Below are 19610 nucleotides of genomic sequence, written 5' to 3'. Positions count from 1 at the left end.
CCGCCAAGCGATCAGCAACACGATTCTGCTCTCTAAAAATGTGTCTGAACTCTACGAACTCAAAGGAGGAGCAAAGCCTTTTAATAGCTTTGATGAGGTTGCGACTGTTAAGACCCATAGAATGATTCTCAGAAATCATTTTGATTGCTTCCAAATTATCAGACTCCACTGAGAGCCTCTTCACACCCAACCTTTTAGCAAGATTGATTCCAGTAAGAATAGCCCAGAGCTCCGCAGAAAAGGAAGAACCCAACCCTAAATTCTGGGAGAACCCAAAAAGCCAGGCGTCCCCTGCATCTCTAAGCACACCTCCAGCCGCAATCTTACCATTACTGAGGCAGGAACCATCAGTATTTAGCTTCACAACCCCCTCTCTTGGCCTGCTCCATCCCACGAGATGGACATCACAACACTGAGAGGCTCTGGCAAGGGACTCTCCTTTGAAACTATCGATAATAGAGAAAAGTTTTTTCGAGAAGAAATCAGCTAAGTTTGTCATAAAAACAGTTTTATCTCCAAAAATCTCCTTGTTTCTCCATTTCCAAACTTGGTGACAGATAATAGCAAAGAAAATGTCACCATGCTCCATGTATGGAAGCAACTTTCCTCTAACACCATCAGAGAACCAGTCGACCTCAGAATGTGCCATGAAGGAAGAGAAAATATGGTGTGGGAGAATTTTCCTCCAAACCTCTTTACTATTAGAGCAATCTCTAAGAGCATGGCACAAAGTCTCAACATGGCCTCTGCATCTACTGCAAGCTCCAGAATCAACCAAGTGCCTTCTGTCCCTATCCGAATTAGTAAGAAGCCTGTCCTTAACGCCCAGCCACAGGAAACTCCTAATACGGAAAGGAACTTTAAGGGTCCAAATCGACTTCCACACATCCGAGGGAGGATCAGATCTAAAGAGAGAGAAAGCTTCAAAGGCCGATTTGCAAGAATAAACTCCATTGTTAGTCAGTGCCCAACAGTGCCTATCCAAGTCTTCCTCTTGATTACTCACCTTCACTCCCCGCATTCTAAGGAGAGTCTCAAGGCTAAAGAAAGTATCAAACTTTGACCAGATCCAGTCCCCTTCCGAGTCAACCACATCGGCAATCCTCCAGTTGCGTATATCACTAGGCGGGGGGGAAGAACACACCTCAATTAACGGTTTATCCCCAATCCAGTTATCAAACCAGAAACTAATGGACTTACCATTCCCCACCTCCAGGCCAACTCCCGAGCAGAACTCATCAAACACAGCACTAAGTCCTTTCCAGAGGAAGGAACAATTAGCAACTCTCTCTTTCGGGCCCCCGAAGATTTTGTCTTTCCGATACTTACCACAAAGGAGGCGAACCCAAAGAGAGGAGGGGTTTTGCCATATACGCCAAAGGAGTTTCATTAATAAAACTTTATTATTGTCCTTTGCTTTCCTAATACCCAGACCCCCAGAATTTTTAGGCTGGAAAACCTCACTCCAAGGCACAAGATGGATCTTCCTGCCCTCCGCAGCTTCCCCCCACAAGAACCTACGGTTAATCTTGTCAAGATCATTAAGCACAGGATCCGGAAGCTTACAATCCTGCATGATGTGATTGGGAGCAGCACAATTAACAGATTGAATTAACGTGAGGTGGCCAACGAGAGACAGAGTCTTGGCTTTCCAAGTGGCACACTTCGAATTAGCTTTATCCAAAGTCTCTTTGAAGGAGCCTTTAGACACACGCTCACTGTGGAGGGGAACGCCCAGATACTTCCCAAGAGAATCAGTAAGAGGAATACCTGAGAGATCACTTAATCTCTTACAGACTCTCTGATTCATATTCTTAGAGCACATCATCCTAGATTCCTGGATATTAAGCTTCTGCCCAGAGGCCGAACAAAAACAATCCAGAATATCCATAATGACTCTCAACTGCTCCTCATTACCCTCAAGAAAGATAAGGACATCATCTGCAAAGAATAAGTGAGTCACCTGGGGACAGAAGCTGTTGATCGCCACAGGGTGGAAACTCCCATTATCAATCGCATCCTGAATCAGGTGAGAGAGCCTCTCCATAGCAATAACAAAAAGGAAAGGGCTCATAGGATCCCCCTGACGGATTCCTCTGCCCGGGGAAAATTCCTCCGACATATCCCCATTGACCATAACTTGAAACACAGGAGAAGAAATACATACCTTAATTAAACTTCTCCAGCTGTCCGGGATTCTAGCTCTCTCAAGGCTCTCCATCAAGATATCCCAATTAATTCGATCATAGGCCTTCTCTAAATCCAGCTTCAGAGCCACAATGCCTTTCCTCCCCTTCCTAATCTTTATCGTGTGGACCATCTCTTGGGCGATCACCACATTATCCATCATTTGTCTACCAGGCACAAAGCTACCCTGATTCTGACAAATGATCACAGGAAGAATGCCACGGATTCTATTAGCCACAATCTTTGTAACAGTTTTGTAAAGAACATTACAAAGACTGATAGGTCTCATATGCAAAAAGGAAGAAGGCTTATCAATCTTAGGAATCAGAACCAGGAGGGTTCTATTAACCAGCTCAATATCCTTCGAACCACTGAACACCCCCAAGACAAAATTATAGATGCCTTCCTTCACGACATCCCAATGCTTATGGTAAAAGCCCGCCGGAAGACCATCAATCCCAGGAGCTTTAGAAGCCCCAATGTTGAAGATAGCTTGGTCAATCTCTTTTCGAGAAATAGGTTGAAAGGCCTCCTGACTACAATCCTCACTGATTAAAGGAAATGTAGCAATAGAGTGAGCCCTCTCCAAAAGAACAGGTTCCGCTTTGAACAGCTCTCTGTAGAAATCCAGGGCTAAGTTCCGAATAACCTCATCTTCATAAACCCAATCACCATTAGAATCCTTAATGGCCTCAATTCTATTTCTCTGCCTTCTGATCAGGGTAGAGAGATGGAAGTATTTGGTATTACGATCCCCATCTCTAATTCAGGACTTCCGAGACTTCTGGAACCAAAGGAACTCCTCCTGCCTAAGCACAGCCTCCAGCTCCTTCTGAAGGGTTCTGAGGAGGCCCTCAAGGCTATGATCAAACCTCCCCTCCAACCTGCGTTGAATGCCCTCCATCCTCTTTAATAACTTGTTCTTCCTTCTGATAATATGCCCAAACACATTCCTATTCCACCCCTGCACCTTATTCCTGAACCCTTCAGCAGCTTGCAGTACATACGAATGAGGTCTCCAACTCTCATGAACGAACTCTTTAAACTTAGGATGGGACTCCCAAGCCAACTGATACCGGAACGGTCTCTTACCCCTAGGATGCTTACCTCTCAAAAGTCTAAACAAAATAGGACAATGATCCGAATGACAGAACGGGAGGTTCAACACAGAGCACTCGGGGAAGGAAGTTAGAGCTAAAATATTAACGTAGACTTTGTCCAATCGAACAAAAGTATTATTACGCTTCCAAGTGAATTTATGACTAGAAGCCCCCAGATCAGAAAGCCCACATAAATCCATACTATTCTTTTGATGCAGACAGCGATTAACATAATGATTGGATCCCCCTCTCTAATCACTCATAAAGGCGATATCATTAAAGTCACCCGCCACAAACCAGGGCTCCGAAATGCTGACACTCATAGAATAGAGAACCTCCCAGAGCCGTTTTCGATTAGAAAAGATAGGGTCAGCATACACAAGGGTAATCAAAAAGGGAGTATTGCCGGAAATACTCACTTTACAATGAATGAACTGCTTATCCATGCTAAGAATATCAAAATGAATTCGATCTGGCCTCCAAAAAAGCCAAATCCCCCCAGCCCAGCCAGTTGCCTCCGATCTAACACAGTGCCAGTTCTTAAACTTCTTAACCACCTCATCTGCTTTCTCACCACTAATCTTAGTTTCCAAAAGAGCAAAACAAGATGGATTAAACTGCTTAATAAGATCATTAATATGGATACGGGTAGCCTTGCTAGCCGCACCCCTAACATTCCAAAATAACAAATCCATAGAAAGGAGGACAACTAACCACACCCCTACCCTAAGCCAGGTATTTACTAGGGGCTCCTGAGAGCCTTACCGAGGTACCCCCAGGCCCCCTCTTATCTGGAAACGCCAAAGTGTTAAGGCCACTTTTTTGTTTTCCTTTAAGCTTTTTCATATTAGTTTTGTTAACTCCCATAGATTTCCCAATCCCAGGATCAATACCAGGAACAGGAATACTAACCTCATTTGATTTCTTCATCCTTCTAGCTGCAAGGGTCAGGGTCCTCCCCTGGGCTTCATCCTTAGAGACAAAAAGCGGGTTCACAGATTCAACCACCTTCTCGACTGGATCTACAGACTCCAATCCTGGAATACTCTGATCTATATGATTCTCATCTTGGTCCGACTCTTGAACTTCCTCAATCATCAGGGCCCCAAATCTGGACCCAGGCAAGGCTACTAAAGAAACCCCAGCCTCCTTTCTAGCTTTGAGGATAGGCTTCTCCTTGACATTTGGAATAACAGTAGCTTTAGGAGAAAGGGACTTAGAATTTGTGTTGATATCAGAAGGACGATTGTGAACCACTGCAGGTTGATTCCTACGTCTAGCGGGCCTCTTTGCCACCATACCCCTGGTTCCCTCCAGTAATCCGCACACTACTCTCAACCCTCTCTATAACAACCCTCTCCCTTTTAGGGCAACCCTCCTAAGAATGACCATACATGCCACAATCATAACAGATGTTATGTAAACCTTCATACTCAATAAAGAACACTTTATCCTGACCACAGAACTTTGAAAGTAAAGGTTTAGCCAGATCAACATCTATACATACCCTAGCAAACTTACCCCTAATGGCCCCAATTGTAGTCTTGTCCACATGGTGGACCTTACCAACCAAACCTCCTATTTTACTCAGAAAGTTTTCACTGTAGTACTTAATGGGAAGGCCCGGGAATCTTACCCAAGTCAAGATCCTGTTAACCGAACAGTCGTGAGGATTAAAATTAGGAACCCAAGGCCTTAAGGCCAAAACATGATTGGAAATGATATATGGGCCTCCCTTGATAACCAAATTATAATCCTCAACCCTGGTAAATTTAATGACATAGTAGTCATTTTCCAGGTCAGTAATACTGACTTTACCTTTCCTTGCCCACTGCGCTTGTATTCTTTGGGCAAAATAGTTAAAACTAATTCGCTTACCCAGGACAGTAACAATCAAAGACACCTTCCACTTCTCTCTAAGCTCACGTTTCTCTGCAGCGGAAAGTCTAATGATCGGACAGAGAGGATCCTCCTGGCCATTATCTTCCTCATCAGAATCCGAGAACATATCATCAGAATCTCCCACCATTAAAACTTCCTCTAAAACCGGTTCTTCCTCAGCCACCCCCATGACCGTGTCCTTCCAAGAGTTTTTACCAATCTCGCTCATCTGAACCCTAGGTCTGGGGGAGACCGTCTTCCCATGAGCTACTCCTACAACACCCACCCTTCCCGAATTATTAGAAACATCCAGACCCGAGGCAGCCTGCCTCCCCATCGTAGCCCCTGCCTGCCCCTCACAGCCCGGAGGAGAGGATCCCGCGCAAGGCACTGCGCCGACAGCCCCAGCCCACTGCTCGGCCGAGGAGCCGGCAGCGCCTGGGCAGTGCCCGACACTATCGGCGCATAGCCCTGCGCCAGGCACCCCCCGCCCCACTTCTCCCCCCGAGATTGGGGAAGCCTTACCCCCGGCATCAGAAAACCCAGCCGCCCGTATCTCCCATTGATCCGCACCCAGCCGCGACAACCTTGCCGAATCTGCCGCCTGTGGATCGCAAAGATCCGTCCCCAGCCGCACAGGCGGCGCACGCTCGCTGCCAACAAAACCTGCCTCACCCTTCTCTCCCCAAACCACCAGGCCGCCACCCCCTTCCTTGCCGCAAATCCCCTCCAGATCCGACTCCCCCTTGCCGGCCACAGCCCCCCTCTCCCTAGATCTATCCCTAACACGCTTTACCATGAACCCTAGCCGAGAGAGAGAGAGAGAGAGAGAGAGAGAGAGGAGATAGATCTAAAAGAGAGAAAAAGATCTAAAAGAGAGAAATAGATCTGAGAGAGAGAAGATAGATCTAAAAGAGAGAAAAAAGATCTAAAAGAGAGAAATAGATCTGAGAGAGAGAAGATAGATCTCAAAATTCTCCATCTTCATAAAAATTCTTCACCATGACAACAGATCTGAGAGAGAGAAGACAGATCTGAAAAAGAGAAGATAGATCTAAAAGAGAGAGAAAGATCTAAAAGAGAAGAGATAGATCTCAAAACTCTCAATCTTCATAAAAATTCTTCACCATGACAACAAATCTGAGAGAGAGAAGACCCTCCGTTAATAAATACAATAATATAATATAGTCTAAGTAGTCTTTTAATTCCTTTTTAATCAAAATTTCATTTTAAATGTTCTCAAACAAATCGTTTTAAATCCTTCTATATATATATATATATATAATTTGATGTTGGTTTATTTAAAAAAAATTGATTGAAGTTATAATAATAATAATTATTATTATTTAATAAGTTATTTTTAATAAATATTATATTACGATTTCGATTCCAAATTGTACAATACTCCTATTGTACTTCTTCTAGGAACAACAAGAAACACATATAATACTCCTATTGTACTTCTTCACAATGACGATACCCTTCTAACTCTTCTACTGAATGCACTGCACGTTTCTTACTTTTACTTTCTTATGCACTATAAGTAAAAACTAACCCATACAATTTTAAAATTTGAAGAGTTACTTCCGATTTTGCTAAAAAAAACTGTCTTTCATGTGTTGTATAGTTTATTTTTGTATTTCGTGTTTTTTCCTTATTCTTTATCGCCTTACTCATTTTTTTATAACTTATTTCATATTCTACATGTTATAACAAGTCTTTAGCACTTACCATATACCAAACTATCTAAACCCAACATGTCGAGTTCATTTCTATCTTACTTTAATATATTTTTAACATTTTTCTAGGTAGCAATTTTGTTATTTCTTTCCTTCTAAAGGTAGGGTTAGTTGTCTCTTTTATTTCTGTCCTTTTAACAAGGCTTTTTTTTTAAAAAAAAAGAGAAAATCCTAGACTACCTCTTTTGGCTCAATTAAAAACGATTTGCATGATTACGTTTATTTTTTTGTTTTTTTTTACTCGGACACGACGACCACTATATAATTCCATATGAATAAACCATTTACCAATTCTTATCTATATCGTAACCAATTGTTAGGTTCGTTTTCATACGGTTTTGTTTCCTTAACAGTCGTTTTTATGATTAGCTTCAAATGGGACCATATTTTTACTAACAATAGAATATCCTTTCTAATTACTTCCAATCCACATATTTGGTCTTAATTAGACTTCCTCTAGACAACTTACTGAAAAAAAATGTTGAAAAAACTATTTGTATGCCTGCAACAAGCATACATCCGCAGATACGTACATAGTACGTCTCTAGTGGTGTATCAGATTACCCTCGAATGTGATACTCTATGACTTTTGAGATCATAAAAGGTGTTGTCTTTCATGAAGCCGATCCACGATTTAGAATTTGTTGACTTCAATTATTGTGAAATGATGGACTTGGAAGCGAATATCAAAACCCTAGAGTCAGAAAGTTGCACACCTCCTAAGAAAACTGAGAGACTTAAAATTCAAATATGCCATGTTGAAAGCTAAGTGTAGAAAAGATATGTTAAAATTGGTGAGATTAGAAAAATTACGGAAGAACTTGTTTCTTGAAATAATGTTTAGTTATGTTTTTTTCCTTAACTTTATATGTTAACAATAAGTTTATACATAGTATCATTTTCACATTCTCTACCCTTTTGGAGAATTTCCTCTATACGTTTAAGATTTTGTTTAAGATTTTGTTGATGAATATATAATCTATACATGATTGATTTTGGATTTTCTGTGTATATTTATCATGTGTTAGAATAATTCTAGCTTCACTATATAACTGTTTGGTCATAAAATATTGAATTAATTGTATTTCTATAATCATACAGATACACTGATACTTTTGTGTTAAAAGATGACCACCGTTATATACAGCTCATTGTATTTCTATGATCATACACTGATACTTTTGTGTTAATAGATGACCACCATTATATACAGCTCTCGTAATATGTTTGAAGAGATTGTCAAACAACTTTCACTTCGATCATCACTATAGACTTGGATGCAAATGGAAACTACAAATATCATATCAAGTATTTTATTCATAAAACCATTTGATTTCAACAATTTGCAACAAGTCCTTGATCTATAGGACACAGTGGAACAAAGCTTTTGATATCGTCTTGAAAGTTCTCGAAAAAATGTGCGACTTTGAACTGTAAACCACAATTATACAGAGACATTGAATAAAAAAACTCTTACGAATCCAAACACTCTTCTTTTCCTAAAGAAGATTTTGTAGCGTATAAGAAATTTTGTCCCAAGTATAAAGAGAAATTATTAGAAGCATGGAGGACCCATACATATTTTTACCATATGTAGTGTGAATTCACACATGTTATAAAAAACTCCACCTCCACCGTAAAATAATCCTACTACATTAATTCAATATTGGATAACCCTATCTGCTCCACCTTGGCAATGAAATCAAATTTATAGTATAATTAATACCCCACAAATATAATTACCAAACATGATTCACACATAAGATATATAAAAAAAAAAATCACCATGAAATAACCCTTAACAGCTCAAAGTAACAGATAACCCATCTAAATTCAAGCCTAGATCAGAAGTCACAAGGACAAAGATAAACTAATAATAAGATTGAGCAACCCAGTTCAGCCAAAAGCAGACACTGATACAATAATACAACAACCTTTACAGGAGAGGGATTTCATCCCGGCTTTTAACTATCATAATAGGCCGTGAAGGAGACAAATGTCCTACTCTATCATATCTTACAGATCCTAAACATATTTCTTTTAATCTATTCCTGTTCCATCTTGCATCATACATTTCATTCTTTACAGAAAATTCCACCTCTGCTACACAATAAAAAAGAAAAGAAAAAACTAGCTTTTCCTCCTCACCTACAAAGACAGTAAAATATTCTTATCCTACACCATTGGCTACAAGATTCAATGAACTTTTTCTTTATCTTTAAATATAAATTACCGTTGTAGTAAGAAAATTCGTCATTCATGCATGTCTGGATGCATTATCATGCAGTGGAGCTGTCCGTACATTGGGGTCATCCTGCTGTAAAGAAGAAAAAATATAATCTGTAAGTAAAGTTGGATCGCTTTCGCAAAGAATACCATATAGAGCCAACTCACTCGGATGCCATATGTATAACCATTTGGTGTGCGGAAGAAATCCATCTGCCCCTGCAACCACAAAGGTTATAACCATTTAAACCCTGAACTAGTGAGAAAATTAAAAAACAACATCAGCAGATACAGTACCATTATGCTTTGCTGGGGATTGTAGTAACCATCATGACTTGGAGCTATTGAGTTTAGTTGTCCCTACAAATGTAAACCCAAATTTCAAAATTAGCATACTTCAGTACTCAATTGACTATAGAATTATCAACATAATCTTTTGTGAACCATACCAGCCCCTGAATAGTCTGTTGATTTCCATAGAAATTATCCCGTGGTGCCATTAAGTTCAGTTGCACCTGAGAAGATATAAAGATCCACAAGAAAGGGGCAAAAATCAATCTATACTGTTGTCAATAGGAACATAATCTTAATTCAATGCACATCATACCATTCCAGGCACGCTTGGTTGTGCTCCATAATAGCCGTCTAGTGTCACTGTTCTTGAAGTTAATTTGTCCTATAATAGCAATGAAATTTAATTAATTGAAAAAGTATGAGTGTACGAGAGTGTATACTCTTTTGGGAAGGCTAACAATCTATATCTGACAAACCATTTGTTGCAAGCTGTCTTCTGCCCCAACAGTTGTAACCTCCTGCTCAGTGTTCACCTGCATATAAAAGAAGTCGGCTATCATCAACAAATCATGAATGGGAGATGCATAACATACATAACATGCATGGGAACTGTCATCTGCCACTGACCTTTCTTTTCTTTGTTGGATTCTTTTTCTTATTTGCCTTGTTCATACTTCTAGTTTGATTATCATCCTCGATGCAAAGCAGTCCATGACTAGCTGAGGTACCAGCTTCTGCAAGACTCTTGTTTGTATTATTTGCACTGATACAGTTTCCAAAGGCTTCTTCAAAAGCACGAAATGCAATACTATAACTCTCTTGAGACAATGAGGCCTCTTCACTCAATTTCATTGCCTGTTGACACAAGTCATTATATCTTTGCACTCTAGATTGTAACTGTTCAGGTTCTTCCCCCAAAAAATGTCTGTTCTTCACATCTTTGGTCCACCGCTTCAAAATGTACTGGGGTGGAATGACGGACTGTTGACACATCTGAAGAACAACCAGAGCATGTCTACAGAGATAACCCTTGTACTCATATAGGCGGCATATGCATGCAACTTCTGACCTTACTTGATGCCATACTACAGTAAAATCTTGCTTCTTTTCCAAATCTTGAACTCTAAAACTAACACTCTTCTCATCTTGGCTTTCCATTTTAGGGTGGCAAGCAACTACACCCAAAACTTCTATTTGAAATTTCTTGAATACTGCATGTGTATAGACCCCTGAAACACTCTTTTCCAACGGTGATGGAGATTTTAATGCAGGCTGCTTGTTCCATGTATCAGAATCTGCCTTTGCTTCCTCTTCATACCTATCTTGTAGAATAACTTCATACTGTTTCACAAACTCTTGCACACTGGTTTTCTTATGTACATACTTATCGAAGTAGGAGTTTATACTCTCAGAACGCTGAACTGTTGACATCCCAGCCAAAATAGCGTCCCCTGTGAAGATTGGCACCCACAATTCACGATCTTCGTAAAGTGAATGCATTACTTCATTATCTTTGAGTTCAAATCTGTCAAGAAGTTTCCACCATCTCTTTACAAAATCACCATCTGTCCATGACCTAAAGATGCATTTTTCAAATTTTGCCATAAAATTTTCATGCTGCTTGATTACTTGACTCAGATTTTCGGTTATCTTCCCCAAGGTGTTCCACAAAAAGAAATGATGGCGTGCATTTGGAAACACCTCTGAAATAACTAGTTTCATGGCTTTATCTTGGTCAGTGATTATAACTTTTGGAGCTTGTGCACCCATTGCTTTCAGCCAAGTCTGCATTAACCAAGAATAAGTACCTGAACTCTCATCTGATAGCAGAGCACAGCCAAGTAACATGAATTGATAGTGTTGGTTCACTCCAACAAAAAGTGCTAGAGGCATCTTATATTTGTTCCTAACATAGGTAGCATCAAAGGAGACAACATCACAGAAATTGACATAGTCATGCCTACTTTTGGCATCTACCCAGAATAAACTCTTCAGACGCTGATCCTCACCCAGCTCTATGGCATAAAAGAAGTTTGAATTCAAATTGTGCATGTGCGTGAAAAAGTCAAGCATAGTCTTGGCATCACCAGCTTCTAGAGCCGAAATTCGACCCTTATCAAATGGATTTTTAGAATCATTTTTAAGGCCAACAACATTTTTATATTCAGCAAATTGCCTAGCCATTGCAGCATACATCTTTCTGGTTTGTTCACTCACAGCTTGGGCAGGTAAAAGCTCATGGTTGTGCTCCTTCACAAAACTATGAATGACCCATTTTCCATCCGGTTTTCTCTTAACATGCATGCTTGCTTTGCAGTCTGTCTTGGAACAGGATCGCCGGCCAGTTCCATTTTCTGGGTCTTGCTTGTTTTGTCTGGCACGCGGTCGGTTAAAGGACTTGTCATATTCTCGCTTTGTTCCGTACCTAGAACAAGCAAATTTGGCATCAATGAATTCTCTCGATGTTTTTGAACGGCGACTGTTTTGTATTGCTGTGTTGAATCCCATGGACCGAGCATATTCTTGATAAAAGGAATATGCTGCCCCATGAGATTCAAATTCCATACCAGAAAGCGGCTCAAGATTTGTTTCTTCTTTGAATTCTGCAGTTGGAAAGCTCAAGTCCCCACCTTCTATGGCATTAACCTCTTCTGCAACATCAAGAATATTTGCACTTCCTACATCTCCATTATGGAGCTTGTCTTCACTCAACATATGGTCAATTCCATTGGGTTCCTCATTATCTTTGTCATGTTCACCAGAGGGCAACCTAAGATCAATGTCCATGGTGATAATATTTACCTTTCAGCAAATGCAATAATCAACTCACCTGGAAAGATGAAAAGAAAAATTTTCATTTTAATTATACTTATGAAACAACCTAGTGTTTAAACATGCACGTAGTAAGAAAAATAAACATTTTTTTTACAAATCTAGCAACTGTTACTACAGATTATTCCATGATACAGCGAAAAAAATGAGAAATAACGTATATACACTCAAAAAAACATGCATTTGCCAGCCTATATTTCTGATTAACTTCTTTTTCTGATTCTTCTTTTGTTTCACATTCATCAACCAGAATTCTTCTTATTATCCTTGCAAATTTCGGGACTCTCTTCAATTCACCTTTTGCTACTGACATCCTAGTTTAATAGCAGTAAACAGTAAAAAGGTTCATGTCAATAGTGTTGCAACTAAGCAACCTCTTAAACAGAATCAAACTCAATACTTGCGTGCATATGCACATTCACAACTGCTCTTGTGCATGCAAGCATGTGAACATACAGAATTTACCATAAGAGTGAGTGAAGATAATTGCAATTATTGGTAAACTCACACATGAAGTGACTTGAGATGACAGAGTAACCAAATTTGGCAAAGAACAGAAATGCTAGACCATATTATTTTCAAACAAATATGGAAACTAACTCTACAATCAGCCATCATTAATGGCCCATAATTTCAGTCATACCAGTGATAATAGATGCATCAATGGGCTCCTTAGAAGTAGAAAACTATAATCAGATATTAGGTGTTGGAACTGGAATAAACGGTTCGATAGACTCCTCGAAATACTTGTAGCACAGATATAATATAACTAATGAAGTAAATAAGTATGTTTCCCATCCCAAGAATAGTCTACTCCAAAAATCAAAGTTCAGAATTATAAGATAGTTCACTGCAAAATAGAAAGGCAAAGCACATTTATATGTTGATTTCTTCAAGATTCTTCCAACTCACATTACTCACAGTGGAAGTGTGGAATATTCAATACTTTATTATTTGTATCTATTCAGATCTTAATCTTCTTTCCTTTGCGTTTGCGTTTGCTTTTTTTTTTTTCTTTTGAAAAACTATTTATTTCTTTCTTATTATAATTGATCTTCTTTCCTTTTTCTATTTCTTTCTTTCTTATTCTAATTGATGTTCTTTCCTTTTTTCTGTTTAGTTCTTTCTTATTCTAATTGATATTCTTTCCATTTTCTGTATTTTTCTTCATTATTATAATTGATGTTCTTTCCTTTTTCTATTTCTTTCTTTATTATTCTAATTGATGTTATTTCCTTTTTCTATTTCTTTCTTTCTTATTCTAATTGATGTTCTTTCCTTTTTCTATCTATTTATTTCTTATTCTAATATTTGCCTTCATAACTTCATCTTCTTTCCTTTTCTTTTTTTCTGTCTAATTTAATCTCAGCCCTTGATCATAAAGCTGAGATTAGAACAACTTATTCTAATTCAAAACCCTAAAAAATCCTATACCTGCACCTAGGCGCGCCTCAAACAACGCGACAGGCTCCATAAGGCGCACCCCAGATGAACATCGCCCGCCTCTCTGCTGCAGAGGCGCTAAGCCCTGAGCCTAGGGTCAGGCGCGCCTTTAACAACTATGTTTGCAACCCATTTTTTTTTTTTTTTCTTAAAACAAAAACTTAATCCTGCTTGTGGTTGTTGGGCACAATTATTAATAGAGTATTAGGAAATTTATCACATTAGGACTTTTTTTATGAAATGGGGTGCAGAAACTTTCAGAGAATATTGGTAGTAGCTTCTTTTTAGGACAAATAGCCTCTCAACGCCTCATGACTCAAAATCAATCCTACAATATCATCTCCTACAGTAGAGGTCTCTTATGTCCACATTGCCATATCATAGGGTGAGGGAAATACTCCAAATTTCCTTGAACCAAATATTACTTCTTCTCAATAAGGAAGTTTTAAGGATTTCTCCACCCTAGCCTTATTTAATGCAATAATGATTCACTAAGAAAGGATTAAAGTGTGATCATAAGGCATCCTCCTACAACTGAAACAACAAAACTAATAAAGAAATTAATGAATGCAAATTTAAAATAAAAGGATCGAGATACTAAACCCCAAAAGAACTTGAGCTAGAATACATATCTCCAAATGTATCAACTTCATTTTTTCAAAGTCAATTTAGTGCCTCAACTATTAGAATTGCACCAAGACCCAACATCAATCAGGTCTAGACTACAAATTCAGTAATAAACAATCGACTGGAGGCAGAGTAGATTATAAGGAATTTGAATCTACTGAAAGCAGTTAGAAGCTCTCAGTCTTTTCAATTAAGCTTATCAAAATTTATAAAAGGGCATAAGCATACAATTGAGCGCAAAAAAAAAAAAAGAAGCCAATTTGGGTTTTAAAGCAAATCCCTCATCGGAGAGCATAAGAAAAAAGTCCAATCATCAATCTAAGAATGTCAATTTCACTATCAACTATAATTGCGAAAGATGTAAATCAGCAAAAGAATGACAAACGAAAGAATAAACAGATAAAACTAACCTGAGGCAAAGATTGAAGAGAAAATGTTTCATATGATGGCAAATCCCGAACTTGTAGAACCTTGTTTAGTTAAATCTCCAAAAGGAAGGCAGCGGAAACACATAAAACCTAGATGGGTGTGGAAGAAAACTCCAACAACACCAATAATTGAAATCCAACACAAGAATTCAACAAGTTGGATAATTCCGACCGACCTGAGAATGCTTCAATTCCGGCGGTGCCTTGACGGAGCATATATGATGCGTAGACGACCGAACTTGTTGGAGATGGGTGATGTACGGAGCTGTATAGCCTGCCGTGTCCAGTTTTTCAGTAGTGTTGTTGATGAAGCTCAAAACTGCCTCTAAATTCTTCTTTGCCCTCTGGTAGTTCTGCGCTGCGTTTGTAAAATCGGACCAGACCCGCTAGTTCAACCGGGGACTTCTATTCTATGGGTTATGCAACTCAGTCCAGCTTGACTTTTTTTTTTTTGGTTGAATACATTAGATACCTGAACTTGGGCAAAAGATCGATTTACCCCCTAAGTTTCAATTATCCCATTGGTCCCCAAAATTTACTTAATCGGACATCTTTGACGGTGTAAACAGAAATTGGATAAGTTGTATATGATAATAGGATGACATGACTATATTATCAAATTTAATTAATCTGACGTAACTCTCTAAAATATATAGTTAATTATTTTCGCGAGCTAAATATGACTAGTCCATTTGATTAGTTATTTCTATTTTTTATTTATTCACTTTTAATAATAAAATAATCAAATAGAGAGTCAAATAGCTAGTATGATTGGAGTAAAACATAAATTTGGTTAGATAAATTCCACTAAATTAATATTTTATATTATTTTAGAGAGTCAAATACAAACTAGTTAGGAGATGCTCTTAAAATAGACTTACAAGATGAATAATGACAATTAAATAGAAATAATGACAAACCGTTATTCGTTCTAAAAGAATGATTAATAACAATTAATATGAGGATTAATGATAATTAATAGGGGTTAATGACAATTAAGCTAAATTACGACAAACACAAAGGGAGTATATATACCCCCATCACGACGTCCTTACAAGTAAGTTAACAACACTCTCCTTAATATTTCTCAATATCTATTAATCTCAAATTTCATTACTGACGTTATCATCGGATGTGCCATGGTCGAACCCAGAGCTGATCCTGAGGTTTTAGAGGTCCAGGGGCGAGTTACCAATTGGGGCCCTAATAAATAAGTACAAGTAAAAACTAAAGTAGAAAAGTCAATTGTATAAAAGAATATTACTTAAAAATGATATTTTTTTGTTTCATTTAGCAAACAATCTAATAAAAACATTTCATATGAAAAAAATATTTTATATTCCTTTAAGTATCCAATTTCTTATACAAAATGATGCCCATGAGCATTTCTAAATGCAAAATTTTCAAATTTAATAGATTATGAAATAGTTCTAATAGATTTTATGCTCTTCAGGACACAACGTATAATAACAGAAAAATGAAAAACTAAATTTGAAAATCATCTCACTTAACAGGCTTTAGTGGCTAAGTTCTTGAAATTTGAAGATTTTGATGCGTTTCTCCCAAATTGCCTCTGAAGACCAAGTAAATCAGAATCTGATAGAGTTTTGCAAAGACGGAAGAGATAAATTAGAAATTTTGTTAGGATTAATGGGTGAGAGAGATAATTATGGAAAGACTCTGAGATAAATTAGGGAATTGATGTAAACATTTTTATTAAGAAATTTGGAAAGAATGTGACGTTTTTAATCAAGTATATTTCTTTTTGAATTTAATCTAATGACAATATTTTTAATTTAGAAAGAATCCTATGACAATGTTTTTAATCAAAGTATATTTTCTTTTTGAATTTAATCAAGTATAGTTTAAAAACCTATAATAATACCATAAATTACTATTATTGGGCCTCTTTCATCCATGGGCCCTGGGCAGGCGCCCCTCCTGCCCATGCTCAGGAACGAGCCTGGTCGAACCCAACTACATCTCTCCAGTGCCAAAATTATCATCAATGAATGAAGTGTTGTTATCAATTTAGTGCGATGAGCGTGGACTCTAAGAATAAAAGATCTCAAATCTTTATTTTATAGAGTTTCACTACGGTTCCAGTTTCTTCAGCAGTAGTGCAACATATAGATAATACGTCTTCATCCACCTTCCTTTAAGAGGCAGGATCTATTTTGGCAAACAACATGAGCCAGAGCTTATAGGAAATCGTTTGATTGAGTTACTCACAGGCCTGTCAACTAGAATAGAAACTTTGTCTACAGTTCAAACCCAAACTCAAATCTTGGCTCTACTAGTATAAACGAATCTTCGATCGAGAAGTATGTTCCACGGTATGACAGTAAAACTTCGATCCCACGGATAAGTGAACATAGTTTTTACGCCTTACCCAATGTTGTAAAAAAACGTTAGACGCTAGTCGGACAGACAAGTTCTTCGAGGATTAGTCGGGGATTAATCTGATTTGTATTTTTATATCTGTTAATCAACAAATTGTTATATAAATTCAATCAAAATATATATTATCCTATCTAAAAATAATATAAAATTATTTAATATAGAAAAACACATATATTTGTAATATATATCTTTCAAAATTAGCAAACATCAACATTTCAACAATAATATCATGGGAAAATTACAAAACTAGGTCAAATGGGAGTCCCATTTATATATTTAACCCATTTACTCAGCCTACTACATATATAGACTGATTTTGTGTGACTTTCCCATAATACCCTCAATATTTTTACGCGCGTCTCGCCCCCTCCCGTCTGACTTCACAGATTTCATATTATGCGAAGCCTGCGAAGCTAATGTTTGGGTTTACTTGATGAATTTAATTAGCATATGCGAAGCCTGCGAAGCTAATGTTTGGTTTACTTGATGAATTTCATTAGCATATGCGAAGCCTGCGAAGCTAAAGTTTGGTTTACTTGATGAATTTAATTCGCATATGCGAAGCCTGTATGTGTTATGAAGCTAATTCGCGAAGTGGTATATAATAAAAAATGGCAAACAACAACGGATTCTAACACTAAAATCATAACATTATCAAAATTTACAACAAGATTGCCATAATAACAACATTAAAATCACAACAACATCAAAACTTATAACAAGATTGCCACAATAAACTCCTAACAAAGCACATTCACTCCTAAAATAATTGGTTAGTAGAGATTGTGCCAATAATCCGGTACCAATTTTGAAGCGGATGAGTAATCTTGGTGTGCACCGTGAGACACATCCATCCCAAAAGGTCTGGACTTCCATTTCTCATCACAAAAGGTTTGGACTTCCATTTCTCATCCCAAAAGGTCTGGACTTCTGTTGGGACATTGAGCTCTACCAGTCAAACCTCTAGAAGGGTACTACATGGGCTTCATTGAAGATGCAGAAGACAATGTGTCATGTTAATAAAAAAAATGAAGGTAATAATAGAGAAACATATATGTAAATCAGTGCTCTATTGTTTAGCATTTACTGTAATTATTAGTTCGAATTAAGCAAGGATTCTGAATTTGAGGGTGACTCAAGGTTTTCCTGTGGTTTTCCTCTTAGCTTAGCATAAATTTTTGACAGCATCTTAGAATTTCGATGCCTTCCTTAACTGTAATCAGTAAAACAAAATGCAGAGAGATTAGAAGCAAGATAAATGATCAAGTCAAACCAATTAAAAATAAGCACAAAAAAAGAGTGAGTCCTGAAACTTGATCCGGATTCTCTACAAAGCAATAGATATGGGAATCATATCTAACACTAAATTATTAGCAGTCAACCAAATGAATAGGAAAAAACCAAAATGGTAAGAATTGGGAACCACCAAGTTTTAGAATGAAAATTCATACTTCAAGTTATCTCTAACATTTTGATTATGAATACAATTTTGGATTTAACAATTGAAAATAATCATAGTAGATTGGGGATTTAATGATGTCACTAATCACAATATTGATATCTTGTAATTGTATAGCTTCTTCATTCAAAACATTAGACCAAGCTTCAACATTGCCACTCATTCGATACTGAATCATTGATGTTTGATTTTTTTACCTTTTTGTACGACACAGTTCTGAGTCTTGATAAATATATCTCATATATTCATCGTAACCCAGAACCCTTTCTCTTAGACTTCATTCCATATTCTCATTTGAGGTAGGAACCATAATCCCACTTAAATTAGGATCTATCTCATTCAAAACATTTTGAGGTTCATGATCAAGTTCTTGTACTTGATCATGGTCTTGAACAAATGGGTCAAGTCCATGATCAAATTCAGCGTGCTTCTTCTTTATTTGTTCTCAGGATCTCCGTTATAGGGAGTGCACTAGTAGAAGGAATTATAATGAAATTGCTTAAACGAGCCATCATTGTATCATTCCATGCTCACCACACTAATTTGATGTGGTTGAATCCTGAGAGTCCATATGTCAACATATAACTGCAGAGAAGTAAGGTCAAAGGGGGGCCATTGTACAACGAACCCGCTCTGATGCCTACGTCGATTTATGAGAGGATTGGAGGATGATCACAATTAGTAAACAAAAAGATGCAGTGTAAGCTTAATAGAAATGAATGAATATGTTTACCTCAAGCTGAGCATACTCTACTTATACTGATGTTGAGCTGTAGAAGACTGTTACAAATTGTGGAGTAGGGTGAGTCAGGTGTCTCCTATTGATAGGAGGAAGTGTGACTAGATATCGAGGTCTGGTATCCCTTAAGGCTACTTGGCCTGTGATTCCCTATAGTTGTGATTATGGCAACAACTAGATCCTTGACTAGGTCTAGTAAGACTTTCCGAGTCAAGCTTCTAGCATGCAGTCATTTTGTTGTATTTAGTTGCG

At 37.7% G+C, this 19610-nt stretch overlaps 1 protein-coding gene across 2 annotated transcripts; it reads right to left on the bottom strand.

Moving 5' to 3' along the window:
* Positions 1-8769: 8769 nt before the first annotated feature.
* Positions 8770-15218, bottom strand: LOC136205523 (protein FAR-RED ELONGATED HYPOCOTYL 3). Of its 2 annotated transcripts, none has more exons than XM_065996158.1 (9): positions 14740-15218; positions 10055-12257; positions 9904-9960; positions 9741-9809; positions 9583-9648; positions 9431-9493; positions 9302-9352; positions 9141-9221; positions 8770-9055 (listed from the first exon to the last, which is right to left on the bottom strand). In XM_065996158.1, the coding sequence occupies exons 2-8, from the start codon at positions 12212-12214 to the stop codon at positions 9165-9167; spliced, it is 2523 nt and encodes an 840-aa protein (XP_065852230.1). In that variant the 5' UTR covers positions 12215-12257; positions 14740-15218; the 3' UTR covers positions 8770-9055; positions 9141-9164. The 2 variants fall into 2 exon arrangements, with proteins under 2 accessions (XP_065852230.1, XP_065852229.1); XM_065996157.1 differs by having other exon boundaries at positions 9141-9224; positions 14740-15217.
* Positions 15219-19610: the final 4392 nt, after the last annotated feature.

Source organism: Euphorbia lathyris, chromosome 9 (assembly GCF_963576675.1).
Source record: "Euphorbia lathyris chromosome 9, ddEupLath1.1, whole genome shotgun sequence".
Lineage (NCBI taxonomy): Eukaryota > Viridiplantae > Streptophyta > Magnoliopsida > Malpighiales > Euphorbiaceae > Euphorbia > Euphorbia lathyris.
This window is presented reverse-complemented; position numbering and strand designations above follow the sequence as displayed.

Coding starts and splice junctions, on each gene's coding strand:
- LOC136205523 (XM_065996157.1), bottom strand. CDS start 12,214: ATGGACATTGATCTTAGGTTGCCCTCTGGTGAACATGACAAAGATAAT. Junction 9,810..9,903: donor AAGACAGCTTGCAACAAATG/GTTTGTCAGATA, acceptor TTGCTATTATAG/GACAAATTAACTTCAAGAAC. Junction 9,649..9,740: donor AACCAAGCGTGCCTGGAATG/GTATGATGTGCA, acceptor ATATCTTCTCAG/GTGCAACTGAACTTAATGGC.